The 23,837-nt window shown below is 41.2% G+C and overlaps 1 protein-coding gene across 1 annotated transcript in view; it reads right to left on the bottom strand.

The window, feature by feature from the left end:
* The window catches only part of TSPAN33 (tetraspanin 33), a 792,963-nt gene extending 769,606 nt beyond the window's left edge, over nucleotides 1-23,357 (bottom strand). The window contains exon 1 of the mRNA XM_044088828.1: nucleotides 22,928-23,357. Within this exon, the coding sequence (XP_043944763.1) occupies nucleotides 22,928-23,026 (99 nt within the window). The 5' untranslated portion in view covers nucleotides 23,027-23,357. The remainder of the gene's footprint in view (nucleotides 1-22,927) is intronic.
* Between the last annotated feature and the right edge of the window lie 480 nt (nucleotides 23,358-23,837).

Raw genomic sequence — 23,837 nt, 5'->3', positions numbered from 1 at the left:
TCCAGTCACAGTTAAATATAATCTCCCTTTAACCAGTACCTTACTTACTCTAGTTCACTGTTCACTATTTCAGTTCTTTGCTAAGTTTCTTACTTCGTGGAGTTGATTCTGCCCGCTCTGTTCGCCCTCGCTGTCGCTTGAGCTCACTTCACTCCCCACCCTGCCCCCTTATCCCACCTGACCCGCCTGCCCAATCACCTGACTTCCCCAACACCTCACACCAACCTATCGCATCATCCTCCACCCGCTCCCCCCGCTTTCCTTTCACAGGCAGGAGGAAGCAGGCTCTCTCTTGAGGCACTCCTAAAAACGGAGAACATCGATATCTGTGCAGTAACTGAGACCTGGTTCAAGGCTCCAGAGAGCACCGCTGCAATACCAGGCTACAATTCTTACCACACTTTTCGGCCACAAAACCAGGACCGAAACACTAAAGGTGGAGGAGTGTCCATATTCACCAAGGATATTCACACCTCCAGGCTAGTTGCCCAACACAATGCATCTGAAATTCTCCAGGTGCAACTAACACTAGGTAAGACTGCAATCCAAATTGTAGCTTGCTACAGATCACCAACCATGCCCCAAGATTGTCACTATACCTTTCTAAACATACTGGAAAATATTAAGATACAACCAAACACCCTAATACTGGGTGATTTCAACTACCCTTCCATTAATTGGGAAAACTACTCGGGTACCAACTCCTTTTCCCAACGGTTCTTGGAATTCATAAATTCCAACGCCCTGGATCAACTAATCCATTGTCCCACCAGGGGCTCCAATTTCCTAGACCTGGTCATTACCAACATGGGAGATAGATGCTCCACACCAGTGGTCACCCCCTCATTGGTCAGGTCTGACCATAAGCAAATCACCCTCGACATCCACATCCCATCCCCACCCCCCCCCCCAGTAAGGAAACTTCCTTAAAAAATTTCTTCAAAGCCAACTTCAAGCTACTGAAGTCAGAAGTGACAAACTTCACAACACCCACGCAGACGGGATCTGGAAGTTCGACTGCAGAATCCTTCACCAAGTCATTGTACGGGCACATCCACTCGTGCATGAATCGTGCCATCCCAAATAGAACCAAGATGCTCTTCTCCAAAAAAAGGAAGCCAATCTGGTGGTCCTCTGCTATAAACAAACTATACAACAGAAGGAAGAAACTGTTGCAAAAAAGAGGAAAATCCCAGGATGCAAAAAACTCCCTCACCAGCCTCAGTAAGAAGCGGAGATCCCTCATTAAATCCTCAAAAGCTAGTTACAAAAATACAATTGCCAAAGATTCCAAAGACAACCACAAGGCATTCTATAGTTATCTAAATGGCAATGCTCAGATCTGCTCTGAGTTGCAACAGAATGGCATTAAATATACTGATCCCAAGGATAATGCCAATATCCTGGCAGATCGATTTAGTGCCAACTTCACTCCACTCTCACCCCCTAAAGAGCCCATCTCAATACCAAAAGATTGCCAAATTCCGATAATCACAGCCACACAGGTAGAAACCGCACTCTCCAAAGCTAAGAATACAGCATCCATGGGACCAGATGACATCCTAGGCTGTGTACTACATGAACTACAAAATGAACTGGCACCTCACCTAAGTGTCATGTTTAATCATAGCCTCACCTCAGGCTTCATGCCCACTGAGTGGCACACAGCTACAGTTATCCCACTCCACAAGGGAGGATCCACCTTGGATCCCGGGAACTACCGTCCCATCAGTCTGACAAGCCTGATCTGCAAGGGCATGGAATGCATTATCATGGAACTTATAAACAAAGACATTTGCAACCTTCAAACACTGGACCCCACCCAGTTTGGGTTTGTGAAGGGCCGATCTTGTCTCCTGAATCTGACTGACTTCTTCGAATCAGTCTCCAGAGCTGTGGACGAGGGTAAGGCAGTCCACAAAGCCTATCTGGACCTCGCCAAGGCCTTTGACACCATCCCCCACTCTGGAATCATAGATAAACTTACTAATCTGGGCATAAATCCCTACGTCACTCGATGGGTTGCTAACTGGATTACTGACAGAACCCAGACAGTAAAAGTAGCCGACTCCAAATCCAGCTCCAGACAAGTGACAAGTGGAGTACCTCAGGGTTCACTCCTGGGACCACTCTTGTTTGGCATCTACTTCTCTGAAGTACAGGCCAACACTAAGGGACTCTGGCTAACAAAGTTTGCAGATGACTGCAAACTGGGTGCCATTATTGAATCCCCAAATTATGTGGATATTCTACAAAAGGGCCTTACAGAAACAGATGCCTGGTGCCAGAGCCATGGGCTCAAGCTTAATGCCAAGAGATGTATAGTTATTCCCTTTGGAAAAAAACATGTACCCATGAATTACCATATAGGTGGCAGGACACTAAACATCGAAAGTGTGATGAGAGACTTAGGGACACAGGTGGACAGTGGTCTCACTTTCGATAACCACATTGCCACAACAGTCAGGAAATCATATGTGGCACACCTCATCACTATGGGCTTTTCATCCAGAAAAAAGGAGGTAATTGTCCCGCTGTACTCATCCCTCATTAGACCCATTATAGAGTATAATGCCCCATTTGGTATGTACCTCACAAGACATCTGCAACAGCTGGAAAGGCCACAGAAATACCTCACTAAAAGAATCACAGGCCTAAAGCAGATGCCATATACTGACCGTCTAAAAAAACTTCAGCTATACTCTGTGGCATATCGTCTACTCAGAGGCGATCTCTGCTTAACATACAAGGCCATGTCAAACCCTGAGCTATTGGACATGCTCCACTTAAAGAAATCCCAATCCCTCAGAGTCGCATGCTCCAGGGATCTAAACCTTGTCATCACAATGAACAAAACATGCTGGAGGGATAGGTTCCTGACCCAGAGACTCCCCATACTCTGGAATAGACTGCCCATACATATCAAGCAGAGTGCCTCATTGGCCCTCTTCAAAAGGAACCTGGATGATTGGATGGGAGATAGGAAATTCACCCCGGGGATCATGTCAGTCGCCCTGCTAGACAGGGGCCTGGAGAAGTAAATATTGTGGGAAGAAATATCCAGGGAATTGTTATGGCTAGGCTTGCATAGGCCCTAGGACCAATAGCCTTGTACCAACCTATGAACCACCTGCTCATTAATTTGTTCTGTGGTGCTCTGCCACATCACACTATCCTTTCTCCCTCCAATAACTCCCAAACCAGATAACTTAACTACACATATACTACCACCACTCCCTTCAACTCTCACCATGCTTACATTTCCTTTTTTCTTAGCAGTTCTCCTCTCCCTAGGCTACCATCTAACTTCCCACCACGTCACTATCACTAACACAATCACCTAAACTCCCCTACGCTAAACTTTTCAAACACTCACCACAATAATCGCATATACATTTCACCTACCATATTTAACCACACCCCCTTTGAGCTCAGAAAGCTCACCTACGAAAGAAACTAATTATAAAAAAACTACCCAGTTTACTCACACAAAATATGGATCGCCCGTTACTTACACACACTAGCCATTGCTACTAAGCAACTTGCACTCAGTGGTGACAACCACCCTAACCCCAGGCCGCTCCACTACTATACCCACCACTACAAAACTACATGGACCCAATATCCCCTGCAAGCAAAAACCCTGGCCACTGTTACTAACCAACCTGCACTCAGTGGTGACAACCACCCTACCCAAAGCCCCTCCACTACTATACCCACCACTACAAACCTACATGGATTTAAAATCCCCTGCAAGCAAAAACCCTGTCCACTGCTACTAACCAACCTGCACTCAGTGGGGACAACCACCCTACCCCAGACCCCCCACTATACTCACCACTACAAACCTACATGGACCTAATATCCCCTGCAAGCAAAAACCCTCTGACCTCTTAATACTCAGTATAAACATCCACAGCATCATGAATACAATTGAAGAGCTACAAGCCTCTATATCCTTTTATAACACTGACACTGTACTCCTAACAGAGACCTGGCTCAAGTCCCACATCAAAGATACCACCATAGCCCCTCCTGGCTACAACATCCTTAGATGTGATCGAATAGCTAAAAGAGGTGGGTGCATTGCCCTACTTTACACGCACAAGCTCACTTTCCAACAAATGCGTAAAGATATCCCCACTTTCTGCTATGCAGAAATCCTGTTTGCAAATATAAAATTAAACCAGCAGAAACAACTCAACATTATAGGTGTCTACTTGCCACCCTGTGACAATATTGCCACCCTAGAGTCTATTTTACATTGGACTTCCAATGCCCTCCCCTCAGGAGACACTTATCCTGGGGGACTTCAACACTGACTGGGCCTCCATCATGGCAACCCCCCCCCCAAAGTACCACTTAAACCTATTTAACTTCACACAGCTTATCCAAACCCCCACCCATATACACAAATCCACCAAAAATGAATCCATATTAGACTAGATCCTAACCAACAAGCCTTCATCTGCTAATATATCTGGTACGTTACCAGACTATCAGTGATCACATACCCACATTCATTCGAAGACAGCACACAAAACCCATAAAACTCCCCATCCTACTTTCTATCTGTAGTTCCAAAAAATTCCTACCAGACCAATTCATCAACACCTTAAAAAATAAATAAATTGGTCACCTCTTAAAACTCTACCATTAGATGAAGCCTTTGAGTACTTTAATACTACCTTCTTAGGTATCCTTAATCTTATGGCCCCACAACATATAATTTGTACTAAAACAACCAACTCAGCTCCCTGGATCTCAAATGACACAAGATCCCTACTCAAACAATGAGACATAGCTTGGACAAGCTAGCGTACCAAAGAAACAAGTACAAATCGACAATACTTCCTAGACAAAGCAAAAACAAATACGTAATGATAAAATAAGTTATATCCAGCTACAAAAAACTCTCCCCAAAAATCCACAAAAATTCTGGTCCGCAATCAACCACATTCTCCAACCAGTCAAAATCACCTCCCCAAACCCTAACAGTGAAGGTGATAATGATATTGCCATTTCACCTCCACCATCCAAAAGTTATTCAAGAGTTTCCCCTCTACTACTACAAATACTCCAAAATACAAAACTGTCACCATAAAACCAACACCCAATTCTCTCTTAAACCAGTTCTAACTGACCTAATTCTTAAACACCTTGCCAAACTGAAACCCACCACTCTCGTTGCCGATAAACTCCCCGCTGATTACCTCAGATAGATCCATAGCTGAACGCACTGTCCCCTCTCTCTGGAAAATTTCTTAAATTGTCCCCCTACACAAAGGTGGTTCCTTGACAGAACTTAGTATACTATCTCCCCTATCAAAAATCTTAGAAAAATGTGTACGTACCCAACTACTGAATCATTTTCTTCAGTATAATCTCCTAGCACATTCCCAACATGGATTTTGGCCAAATGATAGTACCACCTCTGCCCTTATATCCTTTACTGTCCACATCAACCAACAAAGAAAATATTGGTAACTTAGTATCCGTTGTCTACCTAGACCTGTCAAAGGCATTTGACACAGTATCCCACTGCAAAATTACTATCGAGAGTTCAATCTGGATAACTCCTCTCTGTGGTTTAAAAATGATCTGTCCCTCTGGCAACAAGCTGTTAAATGGGATACCTCTCTCTCCACTCTCCTCCCAGTGAGATAGGTGCTCCGCAAGGATCCATTCTTGGTCCCTTACTATTTTCCATCTTTACCAATAACCTCCCCTCGGCTACTTAAACTAATATAGTACAATATGCTGATGACACCACCCTTATTTGCTCAGCCCCCTCTCTACAAGTGCTCCAAGACAGAACCCAGGAAGCCTTCACTACTACAGAAAAATGGATAAATTCCTCCCAACTCGTACTAAACCCATCTAACGCCCAACTCACGATCTTCCACCCATCCAAAACTTTCACATCCACCTCGCCATTCTCAACATCATCATCCAGCAATACCCTTATCACACGAGTAACTCAAGCCAAGCTACTAGGAGCAACAACTGACCAAAACCTAAAATTCGACAAACATATAGCACTAACAATTGCCAACGTTCATAAAAATTAGGTTCACTCTACCACTGCAAGAGCTTCCTCACACAGGAATCCCGAATCACTACCTCTCGTACCCATCTACTCTCCACCTTACTATAAGCTTCTCCAGTTCTAATGCACCTAAACAAGTCTGACCGTCTGAAACTATCTACTTGCTACAATAAAATCTCAAAATATGCAACCAATGCTAAGTTTTGTTCTCACCACTGCCTCTCCCCAAGACAACTAGGATGATTAGAACTCATTAACCTACTAAAATACAATCAACTTCTCCTGACCCATCAACTGCTATTAACAACCAAATAAAATACCTGCCCTCTCTGGTCTGCTCACCCTCCATAATATTGTGTGTCAACCAAGATCTTCCAATACCACCCTACTGACCGTTACCAACTGCTTATATAGCTCAGGCCAGACTCTTTATTCCTATGCAGTTGCTATGTCCTGAACTCTCTACCCCCTGACATTAGATGTCCAAATAGCACTTTCAAAACCCTACTAAAAGATCTCCTATTCAAAACTTGGATATGTTCCTGTACAGAACCAGACTAATTTCACCTGTTTGTGGCTTTCAACATCCCTAGATAGCAGGTGTACTGTGTAGTTTCACTTAGTGCATAGTACTGTGAACCAGGTGTTTACACCCGTGGTGGTGCAGCGGTAGCATTATCACCTCACAGCAAGAGGTTCTCCCGTTCGCTTCTCGGCTGGAGTGCCTTCTGTGTGGAGTCTGCATGTCCTCCCCGCGGTCGAGTGGCGTTCGAAAGACATGCGTGAATGGGCGTGCCTTCGTTGAAGGTTGGGTGTCGAGCTGGCACCTAGGCAACCTAAGAATCTACTGCCAATTATTAGTGGACCAGAGTTCCGCTGTGGTGACCCCTAACCGGGAAAAGCCGTAAGAAGAACAAAAACTGTGAACCAGGTGTTTAGGCCACCTTTATAGTTATGATTTCTAGTTTATGACCCTGTCTATCTATGGAAACTTCTCTTTGAATTTATGTTCAAGCAACTGTATATTTGTTGTATATCTTGTTTAATTTGTTTCTTGATATTCTAACCACTGTATGCTGCATCATTTACATAACGCTGACTTTACTCCATTTACATGTTCCATGCTCTTTGTACAAAATAGCTATGTTTATATAAATGTTATTATTTTATGTTATAATTATTTTACTATGTATCTGAAGGTTTTTTATTTTACTATGTATCTGGAGTTTTTCTCCCCAGGCCTCCACTGAAAAAGGTAACCTTGTGCCCAGTCGGACTAACCCAGTAAACAAATGGAAAATAAAATAAATAAAATATAGGTTAACTGCAGCAGCATATTGCAAAATAGCAGCAGGGGCACAGACTTGCATTTCAAAACCACACTCAACATCCTGACGTCAGAACTATGCTTGGACTAGCATGCATCAGCATGCGTTTAATTAGGATGCGAGACTACAAAGCACACATGGCTCACACTAAGGGAGCTTTTTTAAAATCCCAAGGACAGACACACAAGTAAACTTTCAATGTTAAAATTACTTCTGGGTGTGAGTGTGTCCTGGGACAGGTTGGTGGTCAGTCTAGGACTAGTCCCGCCTTATACTCATTCCATAGTGGGAGAGGCTCCAGCACTCCCAGCCCTAAAAGAGGCAAAGCAGGTACTGAAAATGGATGGATGAATGGACTAGAATCCCTGAATATCCGTACAAACGGCAAATACACTAAACAACCATGCCAAAGAAAAGAACTCCAGAAGCTGTTTGCTGAACTGGATGCCAAGGAAGTTACCTTGCTTCATTCATCTGATACCATGCGGGATAAAAATTAGCATTTCATAAATTTCTTCACAAATGGTACACACATTAACCTTCACAACTAAAGGCATGTTAACTGAAGCAAATAACTTAAAATCACTCCCTAGACGGCAGAAAAATGATTAACAAGCTTGCCTAACTACACAAAAGTAGAAGCAAAGGAAAATACGCATGTGAAATCCTTTCATGCAATTTACATTACATATCAAAATTACAGTAATAGCAAGTTTTCCAGTCTCTCTCACACACACACAATTTTTCTATATAAGGTCATGTTGCTAAGCAACACATGAAAATTCAGACAGAATGCACTGGAGCAAAGGATTTAACAAAATATTACAAGCATTCAAAAAGTTGTGCAATGCTGGAACTCTACATCGCAGGAACACAAATGTCAAAATATGCCTACAGCTGAATAAACTAATTTCTGCAAAACAGAGCTGCACACAATCTGCTTAAAATGAAATCTTTAAGCAAATCCTAATAAAAAATAAATAAATAAATCAAAAACAGAAAGGTTTGAATGGGTGGGTGGAGTGTACAAAATGGAGTTTTCTGGGTACTTTTCTGTATCCTTTTTAAGTAATTCCCCTGTTATGGTGTTTAATTACTTGTGCTCCTTTGTCAATCACATGTCTACATCATCACTCGAATAGTGAAACTGTAAAAGGAAGCTAAAGACTTATTAGGGCAATCTAGCAAGGTTAACAAATAAACAGCAATACCTGGAGGCAGGTTTACATAAGCTTAAATTCATTACAACAAAGAACAAATAATTCAAAACACAGAAGTACAAACATATCCTGCCAAAGTTTTAAGGTAAACTGAAGGAGCATATGAAGTCAGACTGCATGTAAGTACTACAGGGACAGAGTTAAATAGCCCAATCAGGCCCTCCTGACTGGCTGTGGATGAAATAAATCAGAATGAACATTTTGTTTTACAACAATACCCCCCCCCCTCTGGTGGGCAGTAGCAAGGCCCGCCCAACAGGCTGCCCACACGAATAAACATGAAGATGGAAAGAAGTCTGCATGAATATTCATTCGTTATTACCGGCATATGGTAAACACTGAAAGTGAAATTAACCTTGCCGGCAAAATAAAATCTTTTACTTTATCTTTTATAAAAGAGGGACTGCTCAGAGTGTATTATCTTGTACTTTTTATCTTTTTCTACACTTTTTTTTTAAATGTTGTTACTAACAGTCTATTATTTAAGTTCTATTTGATTTTCTCATCATTTTAATAATAACATTCTAACAATAAACATCATCTGAATGTGATGTTTTCAACCTCTGGCTTTAAGAGTTTCTGGCACACATCCTGTTCCATGTAGCTCACAAATATTTTTTTTCCTGTGCTTTTTGCAGGGGGCCCAGCCTCCCTGCACCCCTGTGTATATAAATACAAAATATAGCAACTCCAAGATCGCACTACTTTGAGGAAGCAGGTAAACTGCTTGAGATGTCACAGGCAAATCTGCATGACATGTCAATCATTCATCATTTGTATGCTACATCACTACCATTAGGCATGTCGATCACTATGGCCACATTTATTATTTGCAATGCCATCATTTAAGTCAGCAATTTTACTATTTGTAATCTAAATGCATTTTGAACTTTACCAACTAGACTTTTACAGGTATTTTGCAATGCCTATTGATGTTATAAGCTTGTGCACTAACATACACCAGCTCAACATACTTCAAAATCTCTTGATGCAAGAAATCTGGACAAAGCCTGACAAAATAGGGGAACAAAGGCCCAAAAAATAGGGACTTTTTTAAAATATCATCCTTATAAGCTTGGAAAGTTGCTATAGTAAGAGTTTGATTTAACATCTATTTTCTGAAGGATTTCAAGTTTGAAACTCAAATGTATGTCATTATTTAGCAACTTCAATCCTCAGATCATCCCAGTGATATTCCATAAAGCCACAAATTTTATGAGGAAAAGACCAAGAATATGCCCCCAAAATCTGGACATTCTGCAAAAATATGGACAGTTGAGAGGTATGCAGCTCACTGCCATTACAATTCTTATTAACGCAGTCCGACAATGATTTTAACACCCAGGGTTTGATTCTCTAAACCCTCTTACTTGCATAATGTACAAAATACTCATCAGAACAGAGCTCCTGGGTCATCCTTGTAATTTGTTCAAGTGGTAAGGCGCTGACTGAAAGAACCGACCCATTCTGGTTACAAACTTGCTATAAAACACACAGAAAATATGTAAGCAAAGAGAAATGAATTCTAAAAAAAATAAAAAAAAAATCCATAAGATGAGCATACACTGAAAGTAAACAAAAAGCCACAACACCCACTTTTTTTTGGGGGGGGGGGGTTAATAAGCCAGAATGACAGTTCCAAAGTCCAAACATATGGGTCTGGATTTGTGGACAAATTTGGATACTCCACAATTTGCAGCTGGATGAGAAACAGTCAACTGCACACTTTCAGCAATTCACAACATTATGCTGCAGCGAGCAGAAGTGTGCTTCATGGAATACGTGCACATAACGATATGCAAATATAAACAAGGGGAACACTGCCATAATTCAATCATTATGGCAAGAAACTGCTTAGCAATATGTGCCACAAAGAAAAGCAGAGCTACAGGGAGCAAAAATGTTTGCAATCGCAACATCAATCGCACAGCATCATCTAACAATTAAGAATGTCAGCACTTACTATCTCATGCACCAATGGGTGTCCGGAAACAAAGAAAACAGCACTGGCAATTGACAGCAATTCACTTTCGTACGTGACAAGGAACGTTTTGATCAGTTCTGCATATTTTAAGATGTTGCAAGAAGCCTGATCGACAGCTATCGCTGCAAGCGGAATCTACAGGAATGTGTTTCCCTACCTATCCCTGTAGAGAGCAAGGTACAATCACCCAGTATCCTAGTAGACCAGTAGAGACTGATGTAATTATTTATGGATTTTGTGACATTTTCTTCCCGAGGTACTGGACGCCATAGGCTACAAAGGCCCAACGTAGGTTTGTAGCCAGAGAGATCTGTAAACGTGAAAGGCTAACATTTCACAAACTGCCAGACAGAGTGCAATGGAAACGGGATAACAACTATAATGTGTCCATACAATATCCAGGTATTTTGCATTATTCAATAAACAGTACCCTCATAGATATTGTCACCTTTGCAGGTAGGTGCAGTATACAAAGCCAATGAGCCAGTAAGTACAGGGACTATAGCCAAATTAAAAAATATGCAGTACGCTCAAATGTAGTATCCCCCCATGTATTAATGTGCTACAACTAACACTGGAGAGGACGACTGTGGCTACCGACACCTATACAGAACCCATAGAGTTGTACTGAAACCAGTACAAGAGAGCACAAACACAAACCCCATATCACAAAGTACATGTTCAAGCCAGCTCAAAATCTGCTTCTGCTGCCTTGGTGTGTCTGGGAAACAAAGTACTATAACCTTGCCACAACCTGCTAGACTGTTTCACATATGTGCTATGTAGCACAATAGGATCATGAGAAAACAAACAACCCAGCCTTAAAATGAAGGTACAGTTGAACCCACCCACATAGATCTGGTGTAGAAGGCACAGCAACATCTGGGGATGATGGGCACAGCAACATCCGCCAAACAGGAGCAAGCAGAAGTCATACAGCAGTTCCACCCCCCCTCATCCGACAACAATGGACGCAACGCATGGAGGCACAAGCAAAGCAGTGACATCTAGTTCAGAACTAGGGGCTCTGATGAGCACAGTGCCAGTGCGCTGTCAGTATCAAGTTATGCTTTTCACTGATTTGGCTGGGCCTTGCTGGTCCTCAGACATCTCCACATGCACCACAAAGAAGAGTGGGACACCGTCATTGTCCTGTATGAAGCTGCTGAGGGACACAGTAACACATGGCTATCTAAATTCATGGAATGTGTGTGTGTGTGTGTGTGGGGGGGGGGGGGGGCAGAATATCAAAACAAGCAGAAACAGGAGTTTCAAGGTTGCAGGTATTCTGTGCCAGGGAAATTCTCTGCCGTCACTGGGGCTGAGGTGCTACTATGTGGCAGTGAACTAGGTCTACTCCTTTGGCACACTATATGATTCAGCATCTCCCATGGCAAGGATAACATGGGAGCGTGAGCATGTGATCTAGGTGGAGACCAAGAGAATGTCAGTGTACAGCTACATATAAACAGTTTCTCCCCTAAAAGCTTCCAAACCCGTGTACATTTACCTTACAAAACTTATAACTGCAAAAGACAAAAAAAAAATGTACCTCTGATTGTCTACTGTAAGAAACGTTAATCACTAGCATGATGTCCTGTTGTGTGTATATATGCTATATGTATGTTTGTTAATCACGAGCATGTTGTCCTGATATATATATATGCCATATCCCCGGGCCGCCGTTGAAAATGGACTTGTATCCAGTCGGACTTTCCCGGTAAACAAATGTAAAATAAATAAAGAGCGTGAGCATGTGATCTTGGTGGAAACTGCTGATCAAGTGTCCTATTACTGGAGGCTGGCTGTTCTCTCCACTAAAGACAACAGGTGGCAGAAAGTCCTATATTTCCTGGCAGACGTGAGGACTGTGTGCCTGCAATACCCCCCCCCCATATGGCCACCCTGAGTCCATACACTGCCCCACCCTCAGACAACACTGCCAGTTTGGTCAGTGACAGTGGCACTGGCAACTCTCTACATGGAGCTGACCACAGAAGAAATGACAGCCACCACAGATTTCATAAGATCAATCATTAATCAACTGTTACAGAGTTCCTGGACTCCTCCACACAAAGTTGCTGACATTGCTGGTTGTCATCCATAGAAATGCCATGCAACATGGCAATCCACACTCTGCTGGACTGGGCAGCAGCAGCCTGTGCCTGGAGGACATTCCAGCACATCTGTTGAATGATCCTGTGTATCCTCTGCATGCCAGGAGTTAACTGTGACAAGTGGCTGCGTCTAGCATCTTTGAAGGGCTGCACTATAGTGGGTATACCCACACCAGATGCAGTGCATCCATATGCTACTGCAGCTACAAGGGAAAATGCTGGTGCTCACAGCTGAGTGAGATCTCTTAGCCACTGTGGACAGTAAACACAGACTGTACAGACACTGGTTAGTCTGTGGGCTAGGCTACATCTTCACACTGTACTGCATGTAAACATCCATCCACCCAGGATAGAGGGTGTGCTAAGGTCTCATCTGATTCAGTCAGGACTTTTTGAAGAGTCATCACAGTCAGACCATGCATGGTTGCCAACATCAGCCTGTTGTCCTGCCTCAGCCTCTACAGGCGTTACCACAACAGTGGTCTAGCCTGTGAACACACACAAAATACACAAAGTAAACATGAGTACCCAAGCCATGCATACTACATTTTTTTTCAGAGTAATAAACATACATCCAAGCCTACTATCATTGCCATTCTCAGAAGGCCAAATACCTGACATTCCCCTGACAAAACATAAGAAACGTATATACTATGCTCAACCTACATTCTACAGTTGCAGTGTTTTCTGTAAAGAAAACTGATCCACAACTTCCATTAAAAAAGAATCGACAATCATATTTAGGTAAGTTATCGATACATGTAACTCCATACGAATTGCAGGAGGAGTCATTACTAGGCACACTGCAGGTGCTGCGAAGAGCACTTTTGGCTAACATTAAAAAGATTGAGACAATACTAATTTCATGAACTTTAATCGTACTTTGACTTAGGAATGGGATCCATTTTCCATCATGGTATTAGAAACTCAAAAAGACTTACAGAAATTGAGAATTTGCTTTGTTGTGGTATATGGGGTAATGCAGGTGTGTAACAGCAGTAGTAGTCTAGCCAGAGGAGGTGCAAGACCAGAGTCAAGTGTTTTTAAAATACTGCTTTAGCAAGTATTTGCATCTGGATAGGGTGGTCTGTTGTCTGATGTTGGTGGGGATAAAACTCTAAATTTTGGAAACAATATGAACATAGGGACTGACCAGCAGAGTTGTGGGTTTCACTTGTGGTTAACAGGAACTTGTAAGTGCAGCATAGTGATCATGTAGGGGTGTAAGGTTCTACCAAGGCTGCAGTGCAATACTGTTTCCTGGTTTGCAGATTATATTATGAACAGTTGCTAAAATGGGTGACAGATACCTTGGTTAGAACGTCTACACCAACTCTTTATAAGGATACGTAATGGGGGAATTTTGCAGATTTGTTAGTGGCGAATTTAGCTACCATATTATAGCATTGTTCGGTTTTTGTCAGTAAAGCCTGCTGAAGGATGGTGTATATGGAGGCAGCGTATAGAGGACCCCCCCCCCCCCCCCCCCCATTGCTGGTTACAAGGTGTTTGCTGCGATATAAGATTTTCATGACAGCTTGTTGTATTTGAATTATCAAAACTTTAAGTGGCTATTTATGATGTCACCAAATAGTTCTGTGTGCGACAAGACTGACAGCTGTGTTGTTTGAAGAGGTAATGAAGCAGTTATTTTATATAGGATGCAGATTTTGGTGTGAAAAGCAATTTTCTCAACAGAAGATGAGAGAACTGTTGAGCAAGGTTTCCCTATAATCAAAAGGTATTGGGGTCTTTTCCTTATGTTCTGGGAGGGACTTAGTTGCCATCTAGTATTTGAGAAGTTGGCTCTGTATACACTTAGGATATTTGACAGTGGAGAAAAAGGCTATACGGCTGTAACTACAGAATTCAATTCAGTCTCCACCTTTCCATGAGCGAAATAATTGGGGACTTTTCCAGATGATGAGTAAATAGATTTGTTGGCTATATCCATTTATAAGGAGTGAGAGACAGTATACTAAAGGGGTCCGCAGCCATGCTAATGTAATCTGAGGTAAGATTGTCAGCAGCGAGTGCAGTGTTTTTTAGCTTGTGCAGTAGTTTTATGATGGCAGAGATGGAAACAGGGTTGATGTGACAGACTGGGATTTTAGAGGACAGCACAGAGGGGTGGAGTGTGGGATAGGTGTTTACGAGTGAGGTGACAATGAATAAAGCATGAGTAGAATTAGTGTCACTCGTCCCCTCCCTAACAGATGTCAAGCAGGCGGAGTACTTCGTTTAGATGCTTTACTACTTAGAAACACAAGGATGAATAGCAGCATCATAAAATATAAGCAAACTGGTTAACAGACAGACCTTACATACATACATGCTTGCATCTCAACAGCTTACTATAAAATAGCAGTCCGACTTGCACATGCTCAGTATTTATACACTTGCGCAAGCCCTCCCTTGGATAGCTTCTTAAAGGTACATACACACACACTGAGCTACAATCACAAATAGTCTTGATATGGTTGGTAGTAGTAGAGACTGGCTGAGCTGAGGGCCTGGTATTTAGCAGATTGTTAATGGTGGACCAGAACTGTTTGGGGTTCTTAATGTTGGTATTCTGGACTGAAGTGTAGCGTTAAAAAAAAAATCAGCCCCCGACTGACTTTTTTGGTTCTGCTGCAGAGCTTTAGGAAATTTTGGAGATTGGTTTCTTATTAGGGAAGCCACGATTTCCAGGCTTTATCTCAGTTTCTCATAAATTTAGCAGTTTTTGTGAGCCAAGAGGAAAGTTAAATATGATACTGGTTGGAACTAGCTGGTTTAATACACTCAGAAAGATATCATTAAACATAAAACTGCTCCATCCACAGGGAGAGTTTTTGTTAGATGCCAGTTACAAGCTTTCAGTGTTTCTAAGAATTCATCTTTGTTAAACTGATCCAAGATGCAGACTGTTTTTGGGGGTGAGTTTGCAAACATTCTGATTCACTCAAGAGTTTGGAAGAGTACCACAGGAGACGATTTTACTTCACTAAGATGTAAAGGCCCAGTCTAGAACAGAAGACATTCTGAAATGTTTGCTGTACCTTGATGGAGAGGCAACAAGTTGTGTGAAGTTGTACAGACTTGCAACAGAGGTAGGTTTAGGAGAAGAAAGAGATTGTCAAGCAATACTACTGCCACCAATAATGACTGCTTCTCGGTAGATGATGGCAGGCAGCAAAGACAGATGTTCCTCTAAAAGTTGAGCTGGTGTTACTTGGGGAATGTAAACAGTAAAGAGAGCTATTTTTTTTTTACAATCATCACAGGGAAAGGATAAAACCATCATTTGTTGGAAAAAAATGGACAGAGCAATGAATTGTACACCTTAGAGATGTTAGCAATGATTTGGGGTATTTTTTTTTTTCCTTTGTATGAAGATTACTCAAGATATCTCAACCTCTTAGCATGAGAAATCTGGACAGAGACTAAAACAATGGTGGGATAAAAGCCGAAAAATAGGGGCAGATTTGAAATACTGCTCTTATAAACTTAGACAGTTGCAAAAGAAAAAAATGTGTTATGCATTTTCTGAAGGTCATGAAATGTGAAACTCAAATGTCATTATCTAGTGAATTCCATACTCAGGAATTTGCCAAAAAACCACAGATTTTATGAGGAACAGACCAAGAACATGAGGCAAAAATCTGGACAATCTATAAAAATCTGGACATTTGAGAATTATGCTCAAGATAATGACAGCGCAGCACATGGAATTAAACAGCAGAAAGATTTTAAATTGTAAGCTTGTGTTTTCAGGTTACATTTCTGCAACTCTGAGAATGTGGTTTAGTTGGGAAGAGTAAACATAACAGCTTCAAAGAAGGTTCTGCATCAGGATCTGGGGCAAGACTGACCAATAAAAATTATAAAATTGTTTTAATCTGCGACCTCACTAATGTGTACACAGTGGCCAGCAGGAGATTTTACATTATTTTATTAGCAAAAGTAATGGTAGTAACTCAGAGGTCTGAATCGTAAACTTCTTCCTCTCATCAACTTCACTCTTTTCAAATATGTACATTACAGACAATATTCTCTGCTATTTCTCTCTCTTTTTTTTTTTGTTTGTTTGATACCTTTATTAAGACACAGGCAAACATACATTAACAGAAAAGAAAACAAACCATATTAACATTTTTTTCCTTTTATATACATCACATATACTTTTTTTCTTCACAGCTAATCAGTCCGACATTACAGAATTTGCTCAATTCCTGCCTTCCCTTAAACCTCACTCCTCCGCCAGAACACTATTCTGCAGTATAGTTAAAACAATTTCCATTTTATCTATGTAATTTGCTCCTTCTCTTTTCTAAAGATATTGCCTTCAAGTTATAACATTCCATAGTTCAAATACAGTTGGTTTAGATTTCCATTTTCTAGTGATTGCTTTTTTGGCAGCCAACAATACTAAACTGAACAAAACCTTATCCCTTCTATATGGTGCCCCACTACTAACTAATCTTCAGTCCTTGTTAAAAAAAACAACTTACTTCCTGCTATAACAAAATTGCAAAATTCGCCACCAGCCAAAAGTCCTCCACCCACCACTGTTTCTCCCTCCATAACCTAAAATGGCTAGAACTTCCCAATCAACTAACTTACACTCAACTAACTCTAGCCCATAAGCTTATTCTCAACCCTTCCCTCTGTCCCTCTCTTTCCTCTGCCTTTAAAATGCACTTACCTAACAGAGTTCTAAGGTCAAATAATCAAAATCTACTCGAAGTACACAAACCAACTCATCCCCCAGGCAAAAACCTTCTTTCCTTCAGCCTCGCTCGCCTGTGGAACTCCCTACCTCCACTCATCCGCACCACCTCTAACCACTCTGCCTTCAAAAAGTCTCTCCACCTTCATCTAGCTTCACGGTGGGAATGCTCTTGTTCCCACCCCACATAACTAGCTCTACTCTACACCTGTAGCTATGAAATTTGTTCTCTAATCAGTATTAATGTTTTACATTTATTCCATTACTTGTAGGTTTCTTCTTATTGTATTAACTGTTATGATTGCTTTTCTAAATGTGATTAGTTCTACTTTTTTGTATACATAATTATTAATAACTCTCTGTACTAAAATTGTTACTGTTAAATGTTGAAAATACATTCTGTTGGAGCTTTTCTCCCCAGGACTCCATTGAAAACGGGTTCTTTATGGCCCAATGGACTATCCTGGTAAACCAACGACAATAAATAAATAAATAAATTATTCTATCTAGGCAATTCAGATCCTGTGTTCCAGCTGAAAAGAATCATTGCCTTAGTTACACCCATTTGCCCACTATTTCTGACAGAGTAATCTGTAGGTAATTCTTTAAGTCTACCAACTCATTACACATCCGAAACATGTTTCCAGTTACAGATTTCTTCCCCATCACACCTCCAACATTTGCCATCTACCCAAGGAAAAAGCCTGCTTTGGGTATAAATTTGTTTAAGCAAACACTTCCTAGCAAAAATCCCTAGGCTTCTAGACTTTGTTGCATACTTGGAAGCAATGCATATGTCCTCCCATCATTTCCTTTCGAATTGCTTAAACAGCCTTCCCTATCTTTTCTATGGGTTCCTATTAGCTTGTCAAGCACTCAAAAGAGCGAACGCTCTTTGATAGATAGCTAATAGACAAAACCACAAAAAGCTGAACAGCACATCGAACAGCGATTTTTTCCACACCCCCCTACTTAAACATACCAACTACAAGATCGCACCACAGTGGAGGAAACCGCAAAGTCCCGACAATGGCCCAGCGATTTTTTTCCGCTGGGAAAAAAATCTCTGCTCTGGCCGTTCGACTTTGTGGTTTCATCTATTAGCTGTCGATCAAAGAGAGTTTGCTCTTTGGAGTGTTAGACAAGCTAATAGGAAACCCTTTTCTATCCACCTCTGACTGTTTTTAATAGCTACTATGCGGTATTTCACTTAATATTCCCCTATCCCTTTCTCTTTATCTATACTCAGATATCGATCCCTGATAGGAAAGGCAGTCTCTAGCCTATATTCCAATTGTTTCCTTAGCCTCTTCTCAGTCTATTATTTTTCACTCTATAGTTATTTGCTCCAAATGCATTGGCTTCTGTACCAGTTTTTCCAGTAAATTCCAGCCTTCTCTCGCCTATTCTCTGTACCCCTAATCACCATCACCCATATTTGCAAAATCTCCTTTCTCCAATCTTGCGTTGGCTTAATTCTCAGAATATTTCTACTTTATGAACACAACATCCCATATGGGTGTTATTCTCCTTAAGATCTGTGTCCAAAATCGCACTCTCTCCTTATTTCTTGAATTTCTCCTGTTTCATCATTATCCCTTTCCACTGTGAATTAGTTTTCTGCCCTAAATTGTGTAGCTGTAAAATATCCCTTCAAAATCAGGTAATCCTAAACCACCTTATTCTACTGGAAGGAGCAACTTCCCCATCTTGCCCCTTGCCCTCTTCCCCTTCCAGACAAATTGCCTCAACTCATTATTACTGTCTACAATTTCTTCTCTGGTTGATAAAAACATGCCTGACCTGTATATAAACTAAAGGGACTAAAACCACTTTCACTACTTGTATCTTGCTATCCATAAACAAGAGTTTTCGGTTTCTCAGCTTCTGAATTATCTTTTGTTTAGTCTCTTCCCACATATCCTTAGCTGCCATATACAGAAGCATATCCATATTATTATCCGTACTATTAAATACTTAATTTTATTGTGTTCTCATAAACATGTACATAGCTAAACCAATTAATGTTTAAGTACATAAAAAACAAAGTCTATAGCTGTAAACTATCTTCTTCAGTTTTATATCCTGAAGAGATTTTAAATCATCTCAAAATGTTCCACAAAACTGAGATGTCCTTTTCTTGTTTTTAATCAGGTACAAAATAACACTGACTGTAAATAAAGCCAACTTTTCCCTGACTGCCATACCAATTACATCATTGAATCTGACCTTTTTTCTTTGCCAATAGTTCTAAATATAAAGCAAATAAAGTATTTTAAAGAAAAGAACCCTGCCTGGTTCCTCTTTCAGTCACAACTTAAACATGAACCCTCCCTTTACATCTTGGCTCTGATCACTCATATATCCTCCTAATGAACCTTATTATTGTATCAGGGAATGCAAATGCTTCTATTGCCCTACTCATTAAATACCAGGCTACTCTGAATGTTTTCTCTGCATCAAGACCCACCGACAGCAGTATTAGTTTCTTACCTTCTGCTTCCCTCTATATCATCACTGTTGTATTCATAGCCGGTCTTAGGCATAGGCCAAATAGGTGGCCACTTAGGGTACTGCTCTAGCACATGCGATTTTCCAGTATTTCGCTCTTTATTTTTTTTTTTTTGTTAGAAATAAATGGTTTCTTTAAAATATGCTGAATGAATAGAGGAGAAGCTGAAGAGTAAGACAAACTGTGAGAAAAAGGAAGAAAAAAGTAATCTATACGGTGTAGGTAGACCAGGATGGGTGCACCAGGTGGTGTGGGGGCAGGGCACTGTGAAACCCTTTGGCCTACAGCACCAGTTGACAAAAGGCTGGCCCAGGTTCTATTAATGCTGTCAAATGTTTGCCTTTCCTCCACAAAACCACAATGATCCATATCTTATCAGTTTTGCCACCACCTCTGTCAATATTTTACCTATTACAAATACTTTATAATCATGGTTTAAAACTGAAATTGGACTATATGAAGCTTGGTCTAAAGGGTCTTTACAGTATTTAGGTATCACAACCACCACAGCTTTTTTCCAGGATGTTGGTGCTTCCCCTCCTTTTAAAACACTGGTAAACAAAACCTTACAAATCTTTATCACTTTCTTCCCTCCTAGCTTCCACAGGAATACCATGTCATTTTTTGTCAAGCACTCCAGATTAGGCATGCTACAGACAAACTGGCAATCCCTTAAACTGCCTGCAGGTGCCTGTATGTGTAATACAATTAAATGTATGTGTGGCTGTATGTACATCCTGCAATGGGCTGGCATCCCATTCTAATCAGATTCACTGACTTGAGGCCACTGAGTGTCAAATAAACTCCATATCACCATGAACTTGAAATGAAATAAGCAGGACATCACTGAATTAATCTGATCACACATAAGCTACCCACAAGATTTTATTTTTACATTCCTACTAAAGTAAAAAAGCATAAATTAGTCTACATTAAGCAAAAAAGGTAATGTCTGTAACTTTCCCACAATGTTCCATCCATCCACGACTTGAAGCAGCATGCTTGACACAGGTAAATAAACTCTACATTCCAAATCATCTATAAGAACTTCACATAGTGTTATAACACACAGTCGCTGTATTAGCAATCCTCCCTACAAAATACTTTACTACATCAAATAGGTTCATAGGTTCATACTAGGCTATCTGCCCGAGGGCATTTACAAGCCTAGCCCATAGTTTTGTGGCTTACGCCACCCCTTTAGTATGGGGAACTATACCCATTATTTTGCTGTGCCTCTGTCGAGCAGTGACACTGAGGTAATCCCTGGGGTATATCTGCGATCTCCCATCCATTGGTCAAGATTTCTCTTGAACAAGGCCAGCGAGGTGCTCTGCCTCACATATACCGGGATTTTATTCCACAGCATAGGGAGTCTTTGGGTGATGAATCTATCCCTCCAGCACGTCCTATTAATAGCCGTGTTGAGGTTTAAGTCTCCCGCCCTTGTGGCTCTGACGGATCTAGATTTTTTGAGGTGAAGCATATTCATCAAATCTGGGTTTGACATGGCCTTGTATGTTAGGCAAAGGTCACCTCTGAGCAAGCGGTAAGCGACTGAATAGAGCTGGAGTTCTTTCAGTCGGGCAGCATAGGACAGATGTTTGAGACCCTTTATCCTTTTGGTGAGGAACTTTTGTGGCCTCTCCAGCTGCTGCAAGTGTCGGGTCAGATACATTCCGAATGGGGCATTGTACTCTATTCATTGGTCTGATGAGTGATGAGTATAGGGAGACTATGACCTCCCTTGATCTAGATGAGAATCCCTTCATGATAAGGTGGGCAATGTAGAAGGTCTTCCTAACTACTTTAGCTACATGGGTGTCGAATGACAGACTATATCAACCTGGGTCCCCAGGTCCCTGATAACTTCTTCTGTGCTCAGTGGATTGCCACCTATTTGCCAAAATATTAACTTAAATTTGATCAGGAAGTAAAAAATGCAGAAATAATAAAAAAAACTTTGCAAAGTAAAGTAGCATGCATATCTGCAACAAGACTCTGAATTATCAAATATACTGCATATCAGTACGCAGCATAATTTTGGATGTTTTAGATACAAACTGCAGGTGCATCAAGAGAAAGGACAGCTCACAATCACAGTAGGTGCTCTTGCCTTGCAGCTGCATCACTTGGGGTCAAGAGAAAAATAAAAGAGGGACAGCCTCAAATCCACAGAAGAATTGCAAATGCAGCTTCATGACTTTTTCTTTTGTCAGGTCGGTAATCCTGCACAACCCCAAATATATAGTACTACTATTAACACCAATATAAATTCGAGAAATGGCCAGGTTTTTGTTCATCAGTCTTAGAAACAGGTATATACACACGCACAAATAAAAAGTAGGCACATCAGAAATCAATAAGGCTAATGAAATAATTTCAGCAAAGTGTCACGGTGACCAATACGCCCGTTTTTTCCCCCACCTTCTTCTCTGACAACTGCTGACAGATGAACTCCACTAAGTCAACCCTGTGCCCTACCAGAACCAGTCGAGGACAAAGACGTGATAATGCAATACGTGCCCTGTTAGCGGAAACAAGAGTTAAAGAAAGAAAACAAAGTTTACTACCGTTATCACAAGGGGTGATTGAGTAGTCTGGTCATTAGCTTTGAGGGAGTAGCAACGTATACACCATATAAAAGACAGAGGCAAACAGTAATTTCTGAGAAACAGCTCACTTACAGGAAGCTCACAGTCTCCAAACGGGAGGCAAACAAAATAAATAAATAAACAAGTTACCCTGCCAAGAATACGTGCCCACATACTGCCTGCTTGGTTATTTTCTTAGCCGATCAAGTAATTTAGCATAACTGCTGTAATTTACTTACATATTAAAAAAACAGACAAGTTAGTCGGGGGGGGGGGGGGGGGCTGCAGGCTGGAAAAGTGAACCACCTGTAATTTCTGGCTGCTCCACAGACATACGAATGTACACAGCGTTAGCAATACATTAAAGTACTCTAGTTAACTTAGATACAGTACATACTAAACCACTTACCCAGAAAAGCATATTGAAGAAAAACAGCAGGTATTTCACCACTGGGTTAATAAAACTGAAACCCTCCCCATACGTCTGTTTGTTAGACCTTCTCCCCATACTTTCAACACGTTCTTCACGCAGATGATATTGTTTCTCAAGTCACTCAATAGTACAGGAAGTTATTCCACATACATTTAAGCTGCATCATTTATTCTTACACCATATTTTAGTGTAAGTGATGTCACGACATCATTTAAAGCATGAAACATTACCGCTTACGGTCAGTCGTTCCTTGTCTCACTGTACAAAGCCGATCAAGCCGGAGTACAAAAAAATGTAGCAACAACTGAGGTCTACCACATAACATTGCGTCCCACTCCCTTATCCAAACCTTCAAGCAATCAAGTAGTAACTAAAACAAGAAAGTCTGTATGCTGCTGGGCTTCTTTCCAACGTGGGCGAGGTTACAGAGTATACCTTCTCGAATGCTTTTATGTTAATTGGTTTAGAGCGCAGAAGTGGGCGTCGTCTTAACTTCTCTGTGGTGAAGAATGATGCCACTCTTGTGGAAGGACTACAATAAGTCACCTGTGACAAGAAAGTTAAGTGTTGGTTGAAAGATAGGTAGGGTTTAATATTACATGTAGCCCGTCCTAGACGAATCTTTTTCTTTATTTGCATTCGTTGACCAGGAATAACGCTACTCGTACCAAACGAGAAGTTTATTTACGAAAGTAGCGTAGCACGTAACGGACGGTTCTTAAAGACTGTTGTGCGGTTGGTACTACAGTTTTAGGCAGCTTTGGCTTAGAGCGGATTGAGGTTCTAGGGTCTGGGACTCAAACCTCTCAACTGTCCAGATTTTTGCCTCATATTTCTGGTCTGTTCCTCATAAAATTGTGTTTTTCTGGCAAATGACATAGGATTT

This window comes from Protopterus annectens, chromosome 11.part0, assembly GCF_019279795.1.
Source record: "Protopterus annectens isolate FY-2018-M chromosome 11.part0, PAN1.0, whole genome shotgun sequence".
Lineage (NCBI taxonomy): Eukaryota > Metazoa > Chordata > Ceratodontiformes > Protopteridae > Protopterus > Protopterus annectens.
This window is presented reverse-complemented; position numbering and strand designations above follow the sequence as displayed.